The following is a 23,099-nucleotide window of genomic DNA, read 5'->3' on the forward strand; positions in this document are numbered from 1 at the left end:
GCAAATATGAATTGTTTGCGACACTGGGGCAAGTTGGCAGTAACACCCCGTATGTTGGGAAGAACACCAAGTTTGCCTTTTGAGGAAGAGTCAAACCCGTTTCAATGTCTCTTTGATTAAAAGCAGAACAATCACAAAGGGAGAGAGAGAGAGAGAGAGAGAGAGAGAGAGGGGAGGAGAGGGGGTGGGGGGAGTAAGAGAGAGATAGAGAGATAAAGATTTTTTGTTGTTATTTCAAACATTCTACTTAAAGGGCATCCAATTGACAACGTGGTCAAGTCTGTGAGGTCATTGATTCATTTCCACTACTTGATTTGGTAATGAGATGTTACAAATTACCATCTCTATCTTAATTATTTTTAGGGTAATGTGTCATTGCAGGTTTATGCACCAATAAAACTGAAACAGGATTCTTATGAAAATTGTATTTGAAGTTATGACACCACAGCTACATGAAAAATTGGCATGTATTGGCTGATTCCGAATCAAAGTTAGATTTTTTTCTTTCTTAATTCTTTCTTTTTAAGTCCTCCTGTTCCTATCTGTTCGTTCTACTATGATATCCCCTTTACATACACAGATTTTTCTTACGAGTCCTTACAGATCGCACAAAAATCACTGATTTTTCACAAATCCTTATGATTTGGCCACTTTTACGACTGATAAGACGGAGTTGCTACGAGTTATTACAAGCTATTTATGATTGATTACGGATTATTACGATGTATTTACAGCAAAATTCCACGATTTCGTTACGAGTTGTCACGGATGACTACAAGCAACTTACGGGCATCTTGTGACCCGTTTACGTGTTGTTACAAATACTTACGAGTTAGTTACAAGTATTTGTGAGTCCTTACGATATTGCAGCTTCTATACCTTTCCCCAAATCGTAAACAATACGTATGAATACGGAGTGTAAACGTATTTATCTATAAAGTACTTGTAACTACACATAAAATGCCTGTGATAACCTGTAACAATCCGTTAGGCCATCGTAACACGACCCAAAGGAAATCGTAAACAACACATAAGCACTTGTAATAATCCGTAAATAATCCGTAAACAAATCGTAAACTAACCGTAACAAATCGTTAAACATTTTACGAGTCATTTACGGATGCTTACGATTGACTACGAGTTGGCGATTCGTAAAGACTCGTAAGAAAATTCACGTATGTGAAGGGGGTATTAGTCGGCTCATAAGAAATCAATAAAAAGAGACTTGACTTAACATTGAATACAGTAACAATAAATACACACAGACATACAAAAATCAAAGCTAACAATAAAAGAAAAATAATGTTGGATTTACTTTATTGCACTTGTTAAAAGGCAATCATGCTTTTATAGAGATATTTACTATTGTGGAAAAGCGTGAACCCTTGTGACCAAGAACCCCCCCCCCCACCAAACAAACATTGCAGACAAACAGACATTTGGAAAGACAAATAATAAATGAGATGCTTGAAAGAGATGAATGGAAATACAACTAGGCCTACCTGATTAACAATAACAATGGTTTCTCATAAAGCTTTTTTGGGTCACAACGTAAATGTAACCGACCAAAGTGCTAACAGTATTTTTACCCTCATTTTTTAACGGGTGTGAACATGCTTAACACTAACCTAAAGGGAAAGTCTACCCTGTTATTAAGTTGGTTTTAATAAAAGCAGAAAAATGAGAGAAATAGGTCAGTAAAAGCTTGAGCCAAAACTGATTAAGAATTAGAATGTTATGAATTTTGAAGGTGTGATCAATCAAATAAAAATTGGCAACTCTGTGACAAATCTTTGCGAGCTCCCCTCCCATTTTCCCAGTACTAAAACACTTTAAAAATGTCTAGTTTCCCTCATGAAAATTTTAAATCAGGCATTAACCCTAAATAAAATTATCTCACATACATGTTTATACATCCCCTATATGAGAAAATTCATTCTGTCACCAATATCTAAGGAAATTAAGTTAATAAAATTTTCTGTATAGAGAAAATTGGAGAGAAGCTCGCAAAATGTGCAACTGATAACAAATTCAAAATTCATAACTTTCCTATTTTAATTGAATTTTGCTCAAACTTCCACTAATTTGCCTCTCTCATTTTTCTGCTCTTATCAAAACCAAAAAAAAAATATCAGGGTGAACTTCCCCTTTTAAACTAAACGGGATGAGGGAGGCAGATTCCACCCCTACCCCTTGCCATGATACGATTGAGGGTTTTTTTTTGCTGCAAGCTTTCATTACTTTATCACATAGAGTCTGGCACATTTTTTAATACCAGATTTTTCATATCAGATTTACACAATTAAGATCCGAAAAGGTACTGCACCCCATATGTATTGTACACTCAGAAAGTTGATCACCAATCAGTAAATTGAATCTTGCCTGACATGTCACCATAATGCATGAATTTCAATATCAGATTCTTCAGAATTTGCCATTCAAGGATGACCAGTTGGGAAACAAAAGCCTCAATGTCATTAACAAAAATCACACTTGTGTCAAAGAAAAAAAGAGTGCTATGCATACCAATACCATGCAGTGCTCACCTCTTTACCCCGCCCTATATTATGTTGTGCTACTCACTCTCTGGCTGGAAAATTGTTTACATTTGGCGTCATTTTAAAGAGGAATAGACACAATTTCTAATGATAATAATCAAGTGATGATTAATTATGCCATGACGAGAGAGCTAAAAATTGATTCAACTTGAGTTTTCAAACTGTTTTTTAGGGGCTTATATTCTAAACTGATAGGAGGCCAATCACTACAGTTGTCTCTACATGTAAGGGCAAGGGTGTCGATTGGTATCCGTGGTTGGGGGGATGATAGGTGCCAAAATATTTTCGGCAATGGATCAAAGCAATCAAGAGGTAGAAGCGTGTGGCAAGTTGCACCCCTCCCAAGCGCGTAGCCAGGATTTCATTTTAGGGGGCGGTAGTGAGCACGCGAAGCGCGGTCCTTAGGGGGTTGCGTGCAGGGAGGGGGGGGGGGGGTTCCCCCCCCCGCGAAGCGCGGAAGCTTTGACGTTTCACTAAATTATTAGAGAAAGAAGACGATTCGTTGGACCGTTCTCGACTCTTAATCCTTGTTTGAATCAAGTTCCTCTTCCTCCGCGCATAGCGCGGAAGCTCTGACGTTACATCAGATTGTTAAAGAAAGAAAACGATCGATGTACCATTCTCGACTCTTAATCCTTAATGTTTGAATCAAGTTCCCCTTCCCCTTCTGACGTTTCATTAGATTATTAAAGAAAGAAGACGATCCTATGTACCATTCTCGTCTCTTAATCCTTCATGAATTCAGTTTTCAGCTTTGACGTTTCACTAAATTATAAGAGGAAGAAGACGATTCGTTGGACCGTTCTCGACTCTTAATCCTTGTTTGAATCAAGTTCCCCTTCCTCCGCGCGTAGTGCGGAAGCTCTGACGTTTCATCAGATTATTAAAGAAAGAAGACGATTCGATGTACCATTCTCGACTCTTAATCCTTAATATTTGAATCAAATTCCCCCTTCCCCGCGCGTAGCGCGGAAGCTCTGAAATTTCATTTTCGCCCATTCCTGCGCGAAGCGCGGAAGCATTCACATTAGTGAAAGAAGACGATTTGTTGTATCGTGTCCTTCATGAACTCAGTTTCCCCCCTACCGCGCGAAGCGCGGAAGCTTTAACGTTTCAATAAATTTTACTCTTAATCCTTGTCTGTATTCATTTTCGCCCATTCCGCGCTTAGCGCGGAAGCTTTCACGTTTCATTAAATTATTCGTAAAAGAAGACGCTTCGTTGTATCGTGTACTTTGACGTTTCATTTGATTATTACGCTTAATCCACGTCTGAATTCAGTTGCCCCCTAACAGCTTTGCCCTTTTCACTGAATTATTAGAGAAAGAAGACGATTCGTTGTACTGTTCTCTATATTAATCCTTGTCTGAATTCAGTTTCCCCACTGAAAATAATTTGTGTTACAAATAAGTTGTGACATAATAATCTTTCTCCAAAAATGAAAAATCTTTTAGGAAATATCAGGAAATAAAATGAGTGAAAAAAACAAAAATAAAGATACAATGACGTGAATTTTAAAAAAGGGTGTAGTCATATTGCGAGTAATAACCATTAACTACTCTCATCGGGCTCTTATCCTTAAATCCTTAATTTTTCTCTTCATTTTTTTTTTATGGTGAATTATTGGGGGGATGATTGTACAGGCCACCCCCCCCCATCTGAAATATTGGGGGGGGGGATATATCCCCCCATCCCCCCCCCCGGGATCGACACCCATGGTATCCCATGCGAGGTTAATTTCCTCTTTAATTAGTCATCAGGATTTGCTATTTTTCATTGCATCTTGGATGAAACTAAAGGCATCTCTACTTGCTCCTGCTTTCTGCTTCTTATCATCATTGTCCACAACAAATCCAAACCCCGTGGTTGGTTTTTTGGCAAGATTGATCGGTGTCGAGGTCATCCCACTCAGGGTGATCGACGATAGCTGAGGGTACATCTGGGAAATATGCTGTGCTGACATGACTGGCTGCTGTAAGGTCATGCTAGGATGGGGATGTTGTGAAGGCATATCAACCTGTGGCGTTGCTGTACCGAGCTGTGAGAGAACTTGGTTTGATGAAGCCTTTGGGTCAGAAGATGCTTCCTTGGGGGACACAGTGTTCCACAGGTCAGCGAACCCTGCCTCTCTGGACATTATAGGATCCATCCTACTGTGCTGAGATGCCTCTGGATCAACAGATTTCTGGTGTACTGGTGTTGCTGCAGGGTTTACATTGCTTAAGCTATAAGCAGCAGGTGCACTCATTACCTGTGTGAACTCTCCTTGTGTCCGATTATTTGTTACTGAACTTGGCTTAGTGTCAGAAAGGAGTAAGTTTGTTTCTGACGAGTCTGACTTTGACATGAACTGGGTGTCTATTAGCAGATCAGCTACTGAATGTCCTTCTTTAGCTTCCTTGTGCCTACTGGCAGAACTCGAAGACATCCCTGTTGAGGTCTTCCCTCCAGGAGCTACTGGCGATCTGGTCGCTACGGTCATACCACTGAACAAAGATCCTCCAGATGATTTTGGTGCTCCGTCTGAGGAAGAAAAGGCATCTCTTGGCAGAACAGTTTTCAGTGGAGTTGTGTTAGCCAAGGATGCTGGTATTTCAGCCTCAGCAGCCTCTAATACTGACTGGGACATGAGCTGGCTCTCTGGCATCAGTGGCTGATCTAGACTGGTGTCAGCTTCAAGCCTCTCCAACTGACGTAAAATCTGAAAAAAGAAAGAATTGAGACACGACTTTAATGAAAGAAAAAATACCCCATGAGCATTTCAATTTTCTAATTTCAAACTTCCTTAGGTGACGAGCAAAAGGCTTTTGAATTATAAAGTGAATCTTACTAGACATTCATTTGTTCATCTCCATGGATATTTGAACCATCTGCATTTCTATCCTGTGCCTCACTTGTAAGTGTGCTCAGTGATTAAAGGAAACCTCACCCCAAACAATAAGTGTAGGTATGCTGAAAGCTGAGATTTATTGATTTATTCCTGCCTATTTGATGTAGAAAATTCCTTCTTCTTCTTATCGAGTCACTACACAAGTCCCGTCCAGTGGTCCACACAGGCTTTGGCACGGCAATTAACGGCTTCCAGGTCATCTTGGGTGCATGGCTCTGGCAGGAGTGGGCAGACTAGCAGGTGTTCCATTGTCTGTTCCTGGCCGCATTCACATGCCGTTTGTTCGTCTCCTAGACCCCACCTCTGCATTAGGACTCTGCATCGACCGTAGCCAGTTCTTAGGCGGTTGAGGCTAAGCCAGGTAGGCCAAGTCTCACTGGAGCCGGTTGCGAGGGATTCCTTCGGGCTGAGGGAGAGTTTATGTGGAGTTGTCTGAAGGTGGTTAGACCACAAAGTCATCCTTTGGTTGTGAGGGCTAGTATTAAGAGGCTCTACCGAGTGCAGAAAGCTGTGTCTGGATTTGAGCCGCTTGCCCACTGGCTGTTGTTCGAAGAGTGGGTGGAGTGGATTGTTTTCTTGTTTGTCCTTTTCTTTCTGGGACAAGACCAACCTTCTGACGTGTGGAGGGGCAATACCGCAGAGCAGGTAGATGTCTTCTACTTTAGTTGGCCTTAGGCATCCAGTGATCGCTCTACAAGCTGAATTTAGAGCTGGGTCAATCTTGGGTGCATGGGCCGACCTACTCCATACTGGTGATGCATACTCCGCAGCAGAGAAGCAAAGCGCGAGGGCTGTCGTCCGGATTGTTCTGGCATCAGTCCCCCAGTTGGTGTTGGCTAGCTTCTTGAGGATGCTGTTGCGGGCTCCAACTTTTGCCTTTGTGTTGGCAATGTGGTTCTTGTAGGTAAGGGAGCGATCGAGTGTGACGCCTAAGTAGACTGGGTTGGGAGTGTGCTTCAGCCTTTTCCCATACCAGCTGATCCTTAGTTGATGGTTGGCATCCCTGTTCTTGAGGTGGAATGCGCTTATCTGAGTTTTATCAGGGTTAGCTCTCAGGTGGTTGGTCGCATAGTATGGGATGAGACCGGCCAGGGCATCACTGAGGGACTCCTCCAACTTCACAAAAGACTGGTTCTGGGTGGCGATGCAGAGATCATCGGCGTAGAGGAAGCTCCTGGTGTTTGGGTGGATCGGTTGGTCATTCGTGTACACGTTAAAGAGTAACGGTGCGAGCACACTTCCTTGTGGTAGGCCATTTTTCTGTCTGCGCCATCTGCTGCAATTCCCATTGAGAACCACAAAATATCGCCGATTGGACAGCAACGTCTGGATGAGTCCAGTCAGTCTCACGTCCTTTGTCAGCTCAAAGATCTTCCTGGTAAGGATTCTGTGATTCACGGTGTCGTAGGCAGCAGAGAGATCAACGAAAGCAGCTCCGGTGATTAGCTTACTCTCATAGAAAATTCCTTATGGAGATATACAAATGAAGATATACATGGCATGATGTAATGACTTTTGGCATGACATGGGCGCAGTCATTTTCTTTATAATATGACATGCAATCACTGCACACACTAAATTTGAATGCATTTACTTGAAAGACGACTATAGGACGTCACGTTATCAAGAAAATGGGAACGCCATTGAGAGTGGAGGGCAGTTCCTCTTAAATGAAAAATATGAGATCTGATTGATACAAAGCCGAAAAAACAAAAAATATACACACCCACACCCACCCACATAACCATGAATATTCATAGACATCCGAGTGAATATGCATTGATATGAATATCCATACCTTGAGAGACTTTGTCCTGATAGCTTTATCTTGACTACCCTGCATTGATGTAAGGTGAGAGCTGAGAAGACTAAGAGCCACGTCGGACGAGATTAAATCCTCTTTTAGAATGCCTTCGATGCCAAACAAACAAAACTGGGAAATATAATAATACAACAGTAAACAATTAGAATTTCAAAGCAAAATATTTAGGCCCAAATGTAATAATATCAAATTTCTTGTCCTTTTTTCTTTACTTTTACAAATATAAACATGAATGAGAGAATAGTGGTTAGATGACAAACTGTAATACATTAATGAAACTGTATATCCAAATACCATATTGTTGTTTGGGTCTGGTTTTATTGTCAATTAACATGTGACTGTAAATTGGAAATATAAAATGGTAAGGAACCCCACCTTGTTTATCAGAAAAATCCCAATAAGAATTGTTTGAGTATAATGGACAATTATGGTTTAGCTCTGATTAATCATAAAAGCAAGGTTATTGATTATCAAAGATAACAAAATAGGAAATAAAAGAAGTGATTTGATGTGTTAATTTGATCATTGATATGTTCTAGCTTTCTTGCTGTCTGAACTTTCTTAGATTAATAAAACTGAACAACTCCATGCATGTTAAGCGTAGAAGTTATTTAGACATCGCTTTGTTTTACGATGAAAACCATCCACAATGAATTTCATTTTTTTTAAAATTCCAATATACATGTTAAAACAACATTTAAGTGAGAAAGAGAGAAAACAATTCTGCAAGACAATTCCTAAAGAATAGTTCTAATAAATTTTCTATCATACACAAGAATGCTGTAAGAAATACATGTAAGCAATAAACGAAGTAACATAATAATTGTGCAATACTTACTAACTGAGTGTTGTGGGATGATGTCAGTAGTTCTATCATTTTCTCACAATTTAATAATGAACTCCTAGAAAATAAAAACATAAAATAAACTTAGTGAAATATGTTACAATAGTTTTATAACCACTGTTTATATCTTATCTTCTTTTTAACTTGGGAGGAATAATTAAGATACCATTGGCCCAAAATCAGCATTAATTACAATGTGTTTATTGTTTCTCATAGTGATGCAAAATAAATCAACATTTCCCAAATCTAATATGATGTTTATTTACTTTATATGGACAAAAAGAAGAAACAATGTCTTTTCCATTCTCAATTTAGTAAATACTTGAATTGAAATTTGAACTAAAAATTCATCTGACTGTCTAAATATTCACCAGCCATGAGTCTGGCTTTTCATGGTTGCAAGATTCCCAAATGTTGTATTTTAGCAACCTGGAGCAACCAAATATTCAGAGACTCATGAAATATTGTTGTACAAAATTAACAAATTAATCCATTTTTTAAAAATAAATAGAGACGATGATAGAGGTGTTCATATACAGTGATTTGCAGGATATAGGAATATGAGGGCTTGAGGGGTAATACTTTACAGTAAAGATGGTCTCAAAAGCCTTCATCATCAATGAAAATAAATTCTAATATTGCTCATATGAAGGATTTGCAATATTCCTACTCCTCAACATCGATTGCATCCAAGACTTCCACAAATATGAAAAGAGACAATTTAAAGCCACTAGTTATTCACAACTCTCCCTTCTTTCTGTGGTTGTACTCACAATGTTAAGTATATGAGTAGTGCTATGGAGATACCACATAAGATGCCTTCAAACATCTTTCACGATTGCTTATCATTCTTTGTATCTTGACAAGTGAATAATTAGAGTACAATTGATATATTCATTGATCACCAGTTCTAAAAAATAATCATAGAGTACTTAAACCATTTTAAGTAACACTTAGTAACACTAACCAAGACTTATTTCATTTGTTTGTTTTCTTCAGTGTTTTCTTTTTTTTTTCTTTCTCTTGTTATGTAACACAAATCACTTAACCTCTAAAATATGTCCATGACTATAAATTTTGTTCTTTCTCTATGGTCTAACAATCCTCTCTTCCGGTCATCTCGACCTATATCCTCTTTCATTCCCTTCTGTCTGTCTGCCTGTCTCTCTCTCTCTCTGATTTGTTGTAAATGAAAGTACATGTAATTCCTGTAAATATCTTACAGTGGGGTCAAATATTCTGAATCTCCTAAAGATCTTTAATCTTGATCTTACGGTAGTATCTTTAACCTAAAGGTGTCTCTAAACTAAATTTGTAGCCTAAGTGGCTGTATCTGCAAATTATTAAATGTGTTATCAAAATGAAACCATAACTTAATATTCACAAAGCAATTTCTAATTCAATATATATATATATATATATGCACTTCATCGATACATTTCATCTCTGGTTTGCAAACTGTGTTATGTAGTATGATTATATTTTGTGGTTGTTTATGGATACTTTTCTTTGATATCAACTTCAAACCTCTTACCATGCAGTTAACTTTCCTTTTTGTTTGTTTTTATTAGCTTTAGGCCTTTGTTTAGAGTGTGTGTATGTGTGTGCATCAGACACGGATCCAGAATTTCTTAGGGGTGGGGGCCCAATTTTTTTCTTTTTGCTCCCGAAAATTTGAAAATCGCGCCCCCCCCCCTTAAGCACCGGGGGGGGGGGGATCTCCCCAAAAAAGTAAAATTAACGTGTTTTTTACACGTGTTCCCCCCCCCCCCCCCCTCTGGATCCGCCACTGGTGTGCATGAGGGTGAGGTGTGCAACTCGCGCGTATGTCTTTATGTTTCATACATCATCATGCTATTCTGCAGGTTTGTTTGTGTGGACTTTGGACCTATAAACATTCAAGTGAAGAGAGAATTTCATCATCTTTACACGATAAGGGCTGTTCACACACAAAGCATAAACACAAAATTTTTTGATAACCTGACAAATAAAGTCCAAGCAAATATATACAGTACATGGTTCCGACCGGTAAATGCATTCACTTGCAGCCCCCCCCCCTCTCTCTATGAATATACATGTATAATGTGAAAGGAAATAAGAGAATAATGGTTGCATAACTGAAATCAAGTCCCTCACTGCTCTACTTTGGTGTAAGCTACCCAACCTTTATTTTATGATTTTGTATTTATTTTCACGAGAGTTGTTTTAAAAATGATTATGTATATACATATTACTTATCTCACATGTGTACATGTAAATAAGTAGGATTTGAAACAGCAATCATATACAACATTTTCCTGCACTTAATTCATTCTATTTTATTTCATTTATTTAAATCCATATTTCATACAACTTGTGAATGGGCCTAATGATGACGTGTATTTTGGAACCATTCCAACTTTCATTGCAAGCTCAATTTCTCTGTTGTGATGAGGATCTTGGAAGGTGCAGGCGGGTAGGCGTACTGTCCTCTCAAAAGTAAACAGCTGTGTGTGTGGTTTTCATTGGAGCTGCATATAACTTCATGTTTTACAAGACGAATCTTTAATTAAGCAACAAATGATCTGAAGACAAAGAGTTAGGTAAGTGTATAATTTGTTTTTCTTGACCATCTCTGCTGCATGAGCGAATGATACTCACTATGAATGTGACAAAGAAAGCGGACAAAATATACAGTTCTTCAGGTAGACAAAGGAACATCCCTTCACTGTTATTATGTAAAAAGGTGAATATGCATGTGACACCTGTTCTACACATTTTTACATAATAGCAGTGAAGGATGTTCCTTTGTCTACCTGAGGAACTGTACATTTTGTCAGTCTTTGTCAGTCATGTTCACAGTGACTACCTACTCACAAAGAATTATATCAAACTAAAGTCGGAGTATATCTGTTCTGAACTTAAAGTATACCTACTGGGCTATTGGTGATCCATTCTTTACTCCAAGCTTTAGCTTCTAATTTGATCTCAAAAACATATTTATGGAGGTGTCATGGTACAGTAGTTCATTCCCTTGAATCTCAATCCAAGGGGTTAAGGGTTTGAATCCCACCTTGGCACTTACATCTTTTGGCAAGAGATTAAATCACAAGTGCCACTCTTCACGTACCTGGCAATTGCTGGCATAAAATTAATTGCAGCATATCACCAGCATATGGTAATACATTGGGTTATGATAGGGTTTTAGGTTTTAGGTTATAGTTTGGGTTGGTAAGACTAGAGCTAAGGGATAGGTATACAGTGTTGGGTCCTGGTTGAAAAATGTATAAATTAACACGAGCTAGTGATCATAGACCAACTGTACCACCACAATTTGTGTCGTACAATCCACCTACTCTAATTTTTCTTCTAACACATCCAGGCAACTGATTGCGTGCATCTGAAGCTACTCCAATGGCCATTTCTATACCACATCTGAATCCTAAATGGAGAGATATGTTCTGCAGGTTATCGCTGTTTCATGAAATTGAAATTGTGCCCGATGGTAAAGGAAGAGAATTAGTCAGAATCGTCAGTTGACGAATCGATCAACAAAAAAGCTGGAACACAATACAGTAAATTGTTGCTACAGTTACTGCAGAATTCTTGCCTGTGTATGTGACAGAACCAGACGATGTATATAATGCTAGCTCAAGAATAGATTGTTTACATTTTGGACACGTCGTACCATCAGAAAGTTTGTTATTGAGTTGGATGTCAAAGTTGCAACATTACTGTTTGTGAATTATATAGAATTCTGACAATCATTTTCTCCTCTTCGCAGTTACTGAAGAACCTTTAAGTATTTTGGAGGGAAATCTGAATCTAACCATAGTTCAAAATGTTGAAAGTTTTGTTTCATTCCTTGACTGGTGGATTTAAAATCCCAATATTTTTAATTTCTATCATTCTCATAAATCTATATGGATGTAAATCCACACAATTATCTGAAATAGAAGGGCAAGAAGCTAACTTGATTTTCCCATACCCATGTGACAGTACAGAAGTCACGTTACAGCATTCGGCCAGAGCACCATTTTATCGCTCTACAGACGGGTCATCACTGTCATTGCCTGATGATCAGGTCCATAGATTCATAGTGCAGAATAGAATCGAAAATGGAAACTGCTCTCTGGATCTTACAATAAGTGATATACTGAGCGTTGATCGAGGGACATACCTTTCCACTATCTACAAGGACGGACAGCTGCTTGATGACTACACAACCAGAGTTGGGCTGCAAATAGACTATCCTCCTGGTAAGGCATCATGTGTTGAGATTAATGAAAAGGGAGGAGACTGGGTCTCAATAGACTGTACAGCCAATGTTGGGAGTCTATCAGGAAAGATTGAATGCTATCAGGATGGTGTATGGATGCTTCCCCTAACTGATCCTACTCATACAGACAAATTATTGAAACAGACCATTCTGATCAGAAAATCACAGCCAGTATTTTGCTGTTCATCTGCTCTGATTGAATACAAATTAAGATGTGAATGTAAGGATACTGGTCTGTACATAGCTGATGATGATAGCAATGACCCTTGCCCTCCTTTATCAGAAATTACAACTATGCCTCTCCCTACCACTCACACAGAAAACAATCAGAGTAATTACTATTCCACTGTGACGTCCTCCATTCCGATTAATACGAAACATTGCATCTCCACAAAATGGGTGAACATTCACTCAATTGCCATACCCATTGAAATTATACTGCTATTCTTGAGTTTGTTTTTCCTCTACAAAATTAAAACAAAGATCAGAAATAATAATAATGTTGAAGATCCTCCCATTCCTTTACAATTGAATACATCACTACTTCCAACGATTAAAAATGGATCAAGAAAAAAATAAAGAATTTGTGTAAATTCTAATTTGTACGTACGTACACAATACTTGGAACATTCAACTGAAAATGTTTCAATATGCTTTAATGAAGACTCCAAACGAAATAATCAAGATCTCATACTGATTTCAAGCTCAGTTTCGAATTGAACTAAATTGCGAGAAAAGTAATAAAGTATACACTCTATTTACATCTAATTAGAATCCCGTTAATGCTAGAAAATCGTAAATTACCTTAAAATTATAATTTCCTTAAGAGGAAGACAAATAACAATTTGAAACATTTTGATATAATTATCCATACTTTACTAATAAAGTTCCACTAGAAAAAAAAGACAAAAAGACTGCACAAAAATACTAGCTTGGTTTGAATGGCTTCCATTCAATAAGTCTATATTGTCAATATTTGCTTTACTGAAGATTTTACTTATGGGTTTGTAGAAAAAGGGGACCAGCCTAGATAGATCAATGGCCTTTTCTGGTCCCTCACATCCTTACTCTACACATAAATTATGTTTTAGTGTTACTTTTGTTGTTGTATTTCTTCTTATCTAATTACATATGTTATATATATATATATATATATTGCGTATATATCTAAAAAGAAATTGAAATTGAGCTACATGTACTACATTACATTGTGATTGAATTACTATTATGCTCTTCTGTGATGGCTTCCACTTAATGAATAAGGATTATAAATACAAGTTTTGTTGTCCAAAGACACTTGGACACTGAGTTACATGTTCTTCAATGTTTTTGAATTATTATAAATGCTCTTTTGGGATATCTTCCATTCAATGAGTCATGATTGTAAATACAATTTTTTGATGTCCAAAGACAATCGGACACTGAGTTACATGTACTTTAAAGTTTTGAATTATTATGAATGCTCTTTTATGATGGCTTTCATTCAATGAATCAGAATTGTAAATATGCAAGTGGAAGGGTATCCAAACCAACAGAGAGGCTGCAAATGTGATGCCAATGGTTTCACAATTTAGCTCATGGACTAGTAGTAGATGCATTGCCTTATCTCTTTATAATGGATGAGGTTAAAGTAGCTTTATAATGGATGAGGTTAAAGTAGTAGAATCCCTCTTTGCCTGGTGATTGATCACTGTGTATTCATTGATAGTCACTCTGAATAATCATTTTATTGAAAATGTTCACTGTTAATCAAATGACCACAACATTTCAATAGCATCCACAGATAATCCATTCAATATTGTATTACTGTAGTACCAACTATACTATACATGTTGCCGAGTTTAAATGATAAGATTAAAAAGAGTCCGTATGTGAATTTAGAAAACAATTCAGAAAGAGATCCACATTATAAATCAGTGAAGGAAAGTTGTCCATTCACTCCAATAACAACCTTGACTGTAGACCCCCCCCCCCCCCCCCCCCTCAGTGTTTTTAGGGTACGCGTATGCATGTTCCCTCCTTTTGAAAACACCCCCCTAAGTCCGGTGTGTAAAGTCAATACGGGCCAGATTTTTGTGTACTATACTACGAACCGGACTTTGGTGCATGGAAAAGTACCCCTTTATCGGACATTTTGGGAACACGCATGCGGTCCCTCCGACCCCGGAGTAGGGGGGTGGGCGGGACTGTAGATTAATATGGTAACAGAGGAGGCAATATAAATCAAGTAATAATAAGTTAATGAGTATTTGATTAACTGCTTAGTTTAAGAACCAAATCGATGACTTAAACATCATACTTTGAAGAAGATACACGGATATAGAAATAGACATGATACACTCTCTCATTGTAATAGATATATGTGTAAATAGCAACCCAAAGACAGGAACACAGCACAAAAATATTAGCTTTGTCAGAATGGCTTCCATTCGATGAGTCATCGGGTTTGTAAATACAAGTTGTTGTTGTCCCAAGAAACTTGAATACCGAGTTACATGTACTTCAATGTTTTTGAATTACTATTGTGTTCCTTTATGATGGCTGAATGAATATCTCTCCAGTTACAAAAAGGAGTACTTGATGAAAATGTTTTATTATATTAAATAATGTCTTTTTGTATTTTTGTTTGCGTTATTTTTCTCACTGATTTCCTAATGACAGTAATTAAATCACAGGTTTGAAATTAGTATCCAGCTCGACAAAATGAATGAAAGAAAACGATCTGACATCAGTGATTATTCATTCTGTGTTTGTGTTTATTGTAGTCATGCTGCTGTTATTTATTTTCCTCTTCATATATAAATGGAATCACATACACCATGAATCACTGAAATGAGTTGCTATGCTTCTTTATGTCTCATTTCATACCATACTGTGATAGAGGAAAGCAACCTTTGCTGTAAATGTCCTGTGCACAAACCATTTGGGAAGATGTGTGTAAGTGTTAAACAGTGTACATGTACATTTATTTGCAATATGTTCATAAAGTTGCAGGTCATTAAATTCAGTACTATGTTTTGGATAGATAAACTCATGAATTATATCTGGCTACTTGAATGTTTGCCGTATATGCTTCATGTTTACTACATTTTTATTAATTTTCATGCTGTTTTGGCCATTTGGTCATCTACTTTTCTCAATCCTTGCAGTCAGTAAAATAGGGACTAACCAAACCCATGTCTCATCATCTCAAAGTAAGAAATACAAATACAAATAGTGAGAAAACAAAAACTGTTGCAACATTGTTGCCAAATATATTTTCTCATCTCTGGAATATGAAGTTAGATTGTTACAAATTTCTTGTTATAACCACCCTACTTTTATCATAATTCTTAACTGTAACTCTCCTGACTTCAGCATAATGTTTGAAATACCTGTTCGACTGTTTATTTTGATTCTATTAATGATGACAGTAATGGTGAAATATGTATGATTCAAGAGTCTCATATCTAAGTCAAAGTTTCCCCAGTCACTTTTTTTAAAACCGAACTATGCAAATATATTTTACGCTTCCTGTATTTCCTTCCCATTTGAATGTAAATGTATCATACTATATCGCAATGCATTTTAGCATGAAGCTATACTCATACAAGTAAAAACTAGAATTTTTAAGGTTTCATGAATTTCGCTTTCCTAAATAAAATGATTGTACATGATTGCATTATGATTAAGAGTAGGAAAGATATTTATTGATGCCAAATGCCAAAAAATGTCATATTATGTTTACCTTTTGCACCGGATTGCAAGTGCTGTTGAATTAAATACAGCATAACTGAGCAAAAAATTGTCTCCTAGTGCTTTTTTGATGAAAATTTCTTTGTAAAAAGTTGGTAGATAGACCGGTTGATTTGAGAGTTTTGCTGGAAGACTGTGTCTGTGTTCTAGTGACAATTTGTAAAAGCGGAAGGTGGAACATCCATATTCTTGGATGGGATACTTGTTAGAAACTGATAACAAGGTAATTTTCATGGCCCCATTGTCCTTGTTATAACAAGTTCCCACTCTAGTCTGTTTGGCAAATATGAATTGTTTGCGACACTGGGGCAAGTTGGCAGTAACATATCCTGTATGTTATGAAGAACACCAAGTTTGCCTTTTGAGGAAGAGTCAAACCTGTTTCAATGTCTCTTTGATTAAAAGCAGAACAATCAAAAAGGGAGAGCGAGAGAGAGAGAGAGGAAAAATATATGTAATTTCAAACATTCTACTCACAGGGCATCCAATTGACAACGTGGTCAAGTCTGTGAGGTCATGGATCCATGTCTACTACTTGATTTGGTAATGAGATGTTACAAATTACCATCTCTATCTTAATTATTTTTAGGGTAATGTGTCATTGCAGGTTAAGACCCCTTCACATACACAGATTTTTCTTATCAATCCTTACGGATCGCCAACTCGTAGTTAATCGCAAGCATCCGTAGATTTGCTGGTATTCGTAAATAACTCGCCAAAGCTCGTAAAAACTCGTAAGGATCCATGAAAGGAGAGGCAATTTTTTGACATGTCAAAAATCTTCTTACGATTGTCCACGGATTTATTTTCCCGTAAATAGCTTGTAACAATTCTTAAGTATCGTAAACCGCTCGCAACACGTAACCATCCATAAACTGCTCGTAGGAATCCATAGATGACTCGTAACCAAAAAATTGAACGATTTGTTATGGTTTATGATTTATTTACGGATTATTTACGAGTGCTTACGTGTTGTTTACCATTTCATTCGGGCCGTGTTACGATGGCTTTACGTATCATTACGGGTTATAACAAGCACTTTACGTGTAGTTACGAGTACTTTACGAATAGATACGTATACTTTAAGTATGCTTACAAACTGTTTACGATTTGGGGAAAGGTATAAAAGCTGCAAATTCGAACACTTCATTTTCAGCTATTATTTTTGGGCTAAAAATCATAAGGACTCATAAATATCCGTAGCTAACTCGTAACTAATACGTCAGTTGCTCATAGTTATCCGTGTCAACTCATAACAAACCTTGCACTTTTGCCGTAAATACATCGTAATAACTCGTAATAGACTGTGATAAACCATAAATATCTCGTAATAACTCGTAACAACTCTTAAATCGATCGCAAAAGTGGCCAAATCGTAAGGATCTGTAGATGATGTCAGTAGTTCTAGCATCTTCTCACAATTTAATAATGAACTCCTAGAAAACAAAAACATAAAATTAAATCAATGAGATGTTTCACAATAGTTTTATAACCACTGTTTATATCTTCGTTCGTTCGTTCGTGCAAAGAATATCAGGGAGTACATCGTCTAGATAGGAAGATCCTTATTGAGCCAACAGATCGTCTCATCATCGAGCTCACGAAGTCCGGAAGCGCCGTGGGGGGATTTGTAGATCGGACAATCATCAATGACATGATCCATAGTTTGGATCTCTCCACAGGCGCAGTTTGGTGATGATTCAGCTCCAATTTTATGTAGGAAATATTGTGTGCGGCCAACTCCAGTTCTGACACGGTTTATATCTTAAATTTTTTTTATAACTCGGAAGGAATAATTCAGCACTTTTGCCGTAAATACATCGTAATAACTCGTAATAGACTGTGATAAACCGTAAATATCTCGTAATAACTCGTAACAACTCTTAAATCGATCGCAAAAGTGGCCAAATCGTAAGGATCTGTAGATGATCCATGAACTTGTGCGATCCGTAAGGAATTGTAAGAAAAATCTGTGTATGTGAAGGGGGGTATTATGCACCAATAAAACTAAATCAGGATTCTTCTGAAAATTGTATTTGAAGTCATGCCACCACAGCTACATGACAAAATTGCATAATTATAGTTGGCCGACTCCTACTCAAAGTTAGATTTTTTCTTTATTTCTTTTTTAAAACCTCCTGTTTCTATCTGTTCTACTATGATACCCCCTTCACATACACAGATTTTTCTTACGAGTCCTTAAAGATCGGACCAGTTCACAGATTTTTCACAAATCCTTATGATTTGGCCTCTTTTACGACCGATTTAAGAGTTGTTACGAGTTATTACGAGCTATTTATTTATACGGCAAAATTCCACGATTTGTTACGAGTTGTCACGGATGACTATGAGCAACTTACGAGCATATTACAACCCGTTAACGTGTTGTTACAAGTATTTATGAGTCATTACGATATTGCAGCTTCTATACCTTTCCCCAAATCATAAACAATACGTAAGAAAACAGAGTGTAAACATGTCTATCCCTAAAGTACTTGTAACTACACATAAAGTGCCTGTAATAACCTGTAACAATCCGTTAAGCCATCGTAACACGACCCAAAGGAAATCGTAAACAACATGTAAGCACTCGTAATAATCCGTAAACTAACCGTAACGAATCGTTAAACAAATTTTACGAGTCATTTACGAATACCAGCGAGTTATTTACGGATGCTTGCGATTGACTACGAGTTGGTGGTCCGTAAGGACTCGTAAGAAACATCCAAGTTTGTGAAGGGGGTATTAGACGGCTCAAAAGAAAAACAATAAAAAGAGACTTGACTTAACATTGAATACAGTAAAAATAAATATATACACACAAACATACAAAAATCAAAGCAACAATAAAAGAAAAATATTGTTGGATTTACTTTATTGCACTTGTTAAAAGGCAATCATGCTTTTATACACAAAAGAGATATTTACTATTGTGGAAAGGCGTGAACCATTGTGACCAAGAACCCCCCCCCCCCCACCCAACAAACATTGCAGAAAAACAGACATTTGGAAAGACAAATAATAAATGAGATGCTTGAAAGAGATGAACGGAAATACAACTAGGCCTACCTGATTAACAATAACAATGGTTTCTCATAAAGCTTTTTTGGGTCACAACGTAAATGTAACTGACCAAAGTGCTAACAGTATTTTTACCCTCATCTTTTTACGGGTGTGAACATGCTTAACACTAGCTTAGAGGGAAAGTCTACCCTGATATTAAGTTGGTTTTAATAAAAGCAGAAAAATGAGAGAAACAGGTCAGTAAAAGCTTGAGCCAAAACTGATTAAAAATTAGAATGTTATGAATTTTTGAAGGTGTGATCAATCAAATCAAAATTGGCAACTCTGTGACAAATCTTTGCGAGCTCCCCTCCCATTTGCCCAGTACTAAAACACTTTAAAAATGTCTAGTTTCCCTCGTGAAAATTTTAAATCAGTCATTAACCCTAAATAAAATTATCTCACATACGTTTTTATACATCCCCTATATGAGAAAATTCATTCTGTCACCAGTATCTAAGGAAATGAAGTTTATAAAATTGTCTGTATAGAGAAAATTGGAGACGAGCTCGCAAAATACGCAACTGATAACAAATTCAAAATTCATAACTTTCCTATTTTAATTGAATTTTGCTCAAACTTCCACTAATTTGCTTCTCTCATTTTTCTGCTTTTATCAAAACCAAATACATATCAGGGTGGACTTCCCCTTTTAAACTAAAAGGGATGAGGGAGGCAGATTCCACCCCCTACCCCTTGCCATGATAGGATTGAGGTTTTTTTTTTTTTGCTGCAAGCTTTCATGACTTTATCGCATAGAGTCTGGCACATTTTTTAATACCAGATTTTTCATATCAGACTTACACAATTTAGACCCGAAAAGATACTGCACCCCTTATGTATTGTACACTCAGAAAGTTGATCACCAATCAGTAAATTGAATCTTGCCTGACATGTCACCATAATGCATGAATTTCAATATCAGATTCTTCAGAATTTGCCATTCAAGGATGACCAGTTGGGAAACAAAAGCCCCAAGTCATTAACAAAAATCACACTTGTGTCAAAGAAAAAAAGAGTGCTATGCATACCAATACCATGCAGTGATCACCTCTTTATCCCGCCCTATATTTGATTTGATTTGATTTGATTCGGTTTATTGAAATAAAAGAACATGCAGCTGGGAAGCTGAAATAATTCAATTTACAAAGTCAATATACAACACAATAAACGAACAAAATATGAATGACTAAAACGTACGACTATAAATTATGCAAAATAAGAATCAAATATTACATCAAAATCTAAATATATTACAAACATTAAGTCAAAATCTAAATATATTACGAACATTACATCAAACTCGAGATATATTACAATTATTACGTTAAAATTCAAATATATTACAAATATTAAAAACATTAAAAACCTTAAAAACCTTCTGTGTCATCAAAAAAAGGGGGGAGAGAGAGAGAGAGAGAGAGAAAAAGAGAAAGAGAAAGACGAAACTAGAAATGTATTGTGTGAAGAAAGAAGAAAGAGGGAAAAGGTGATAATAGCTGAGGAAAGGGGTTAAGAAAAGAAAAAGAAAAAGATGAGGACCTAAGAGAAGAGGAAGGAGAAGGGGTTTCACACTAAGCATGAGTAACATGATAAAGCACGTAATGTAACAACCTAAAAGTACAAGGATAATATTATCAAAAAGATATTGCACGAGGTAAAGTAATATGGGTATATTACATTGAAGAACAATAAAATCAAAGTTATTAGAGGAAATGTGCAATATGTCAACAATGTGTTAAAGAGAATAATTATACAAGTAAAGAATTGAGAATACACCATAAGGCAATACACTTGCATGTAAACGGATAGTGATAAACAGTAAAACTATTTGCTTATAAGGGGGAAGAAAGAAGAAAGACAAACAAAAAAAGGAAAAAAGACAATTGTGATGACCCTACTGACATTTCAAGGAATAGAGAAATCATGCATCTTATAAACGATAGAGAGGAAACAGATACGAATAGAAGAAGAGAGGGGAAGACGGAAGACAGGAAAAAAAGGGAGTATAGAAAAGTGAAAATAAGATCAAAGAACAGGGAATATCCATGATAAATAAATTTGCAAATTAAAGTGAACTGCATTATAGATAATCATTGAAGATCATTGCATTTTAACGTGTAATCTCAACAAAGTACCACAGCTATAAACAGTGAGAGAGATAAATAGATAAATAAATAGTTGATATAGCTGCATTACAATGACGAATTCAAAACTAATGGCATTCAAGGAAAAGAAAAATCATGCATCTTATAAACAATAGAGAGGAAACAGATACGAATAGAAGAAGAGAGGGGGAGAGGGAAGACAAGAATAAAGGTAGTAAAGATAGTGTAGAATAAGATCAAAGAACAGGGAATACCCATGATAAATAGGTTTGCATATTAAAATGAACTGCATTATAGATGATCATTGAAGATCATTGCATATTACGTGAAATCTCACAAAAGTAACACAGCTATGAACGGTGAGAAAGATAAATTACTGCATTACTGCATTACAATGAGGAATTCAAAAGGACTGACAGAGGAGGGATAGTTGATAGCCTATATCTCTGCGTTCTACAAAATGGAATGTCAAGACTTTGAGAGTTCCGAAGTTGTAATCGCGTACGGGACTGTGATTGTCTAGTAGGGGGCAAAAAGTTACGATAACGATCAGACTGGAGCAAACCTTCACCAAAACGAAGGAGAAGCTCATTCCTTCTTAGTTCCAAGGAAGTGAGTCCATACAGGATGAGTTGCTTACTATACGAGAGAACATTGGGGAAAGCTATGCAGCGGAGGACACGCTTTTGAACCCGCTCAAGTTCATCAACCTGAGCCTTGGTGAGACTTGATCCCCAGACAGGTGATCCAAACTCCAACAATGGACGAATATAGGACTTGTAGATGATCAATAAATCCTCTACATTAGCACCATTCTTTTTCAAGACGCTTAGGATGAACAATCTACGTGCAGCACGAGAGACCATGGTCTGGACTTGACGATCCCATTTAAGATTTGCTTGTATCGCGATTCCAAGAAGAACTTGTGAGTCGACCCATTCTAAGCGACTTCCGTTGATGGTAAACGGTACTTTCGGTGGAGGATTTCTCAAGAAACTAAATCGCATGACTTTGCATTTCTCTGGTTTGGGCTTCATATCATTCACATTGCACCATTCACTCAACGCATCGATGTGGGTTTGCAGGGAACTTTCTTGTGATTTATGAACAACTTCCAACATACTGAGGTCATCCACATACTTCCACCTATCCTCAGTAGTAAGGGCCACATCGTTCACCATAACGAGGAAAATGATCGGACCCAATTTGGTCCCTTGGGGGACGCCGCAAGTGAGGTTCAACGATGTTGAGGCTTTACTCTGGTACCTCACTGTTTGAGAGCGATCGCTGAGAAAGCTGCACACAGTTGGTAGGATAGAGGCGTCTACACCTATTCCAATAAGCTTTTCAATTGCAATTCTGTGATTAACTAGATCAAAAGCCTTCATGAAGTCTACTGTGCAAAGGTTTACATGACATCCCTGTTTGTCAAGATTACTTTGGATGACGTCTAACATACTTATCAAATAATGATTAACAGAGCTACCTTTAATATTTCCGAATTGAGAAGGATCTATGTGGGATTTCAAATCTGACATTATCCAGTCCGCCAAAAAACTCTCAAAGACTCTAGCAAAAACAGAAGTGATGGATATCGGGCGGAGTTGAGAAAATTCAGACGCTCGAGGAACCTTCGGGATTGCACATACTGAGGCATTCTTCCATTTTCGGGGAAAGCATCCGGAGCGTAGACAATGGTTGAAGATCTTGGTAAGGGGCGCGGAAAGTTCTAAGGCAAACTCTTTAACTAAACGGACGGGAATATCATGCGGATGAGCGGCCTTCGAAGCATTGAGACGCTTGAGACGAGCATACATGTTG

General features: G+C 37.2%; 1 protein-coding gene across 1 annotated transcript; it reads right to left on the reverse strand.

Annotated features, from left to right (window-relative positions):
* Nucleotides 1-4,281: 4,281 nt before the first annotated feature.
* On the reverse strand, nucleotides 4,282-8,112 carry LOC115923571. Its single transcript, XM_030984545.1, has 3 exons — nucleotides 8,109-8,112; nucleotides 7,247-7,381; nucleotides 4,282-5,259 (listed from the first exon to the last, which is right to left on the reverse strand). The coding sequence occupies exons 2-3, from the start codon at nucleotides 7,289-7,291 to the stop codon at nucleotides 4,315-4,317; spliced, it is 990 nt and encodes a 329-aa protein (XP_030840405.1). The 5' UTR covers nucleotides 7,292-7,381; nucleotides 8,109-8,112; the 3' UTR covers nucleotides 4,282-4,314.
* Between the last annotated feature and the right edge of the window lie 14,987 nt (nucleotides 8,113-23,099).

This window comes from Strongylocentrotus purpuratus, unplaced genomic scaffold, assembly GCF_000002235.5.
Source record: "Strongylocentrotus purpuratus isolate Spur 01 unplaced genomic scaffold, Spur_5.0 spur5_scaffold_14, whole genome shotgun sequence".
NCBI classification, from domain to species: Eukaryota; Metazoa; Echinodermata; class Echinoidea; order Camarodonta; family Strongylocentrotidae; genus Strongylocentrotus; species Strongylocentrotus purpuratus.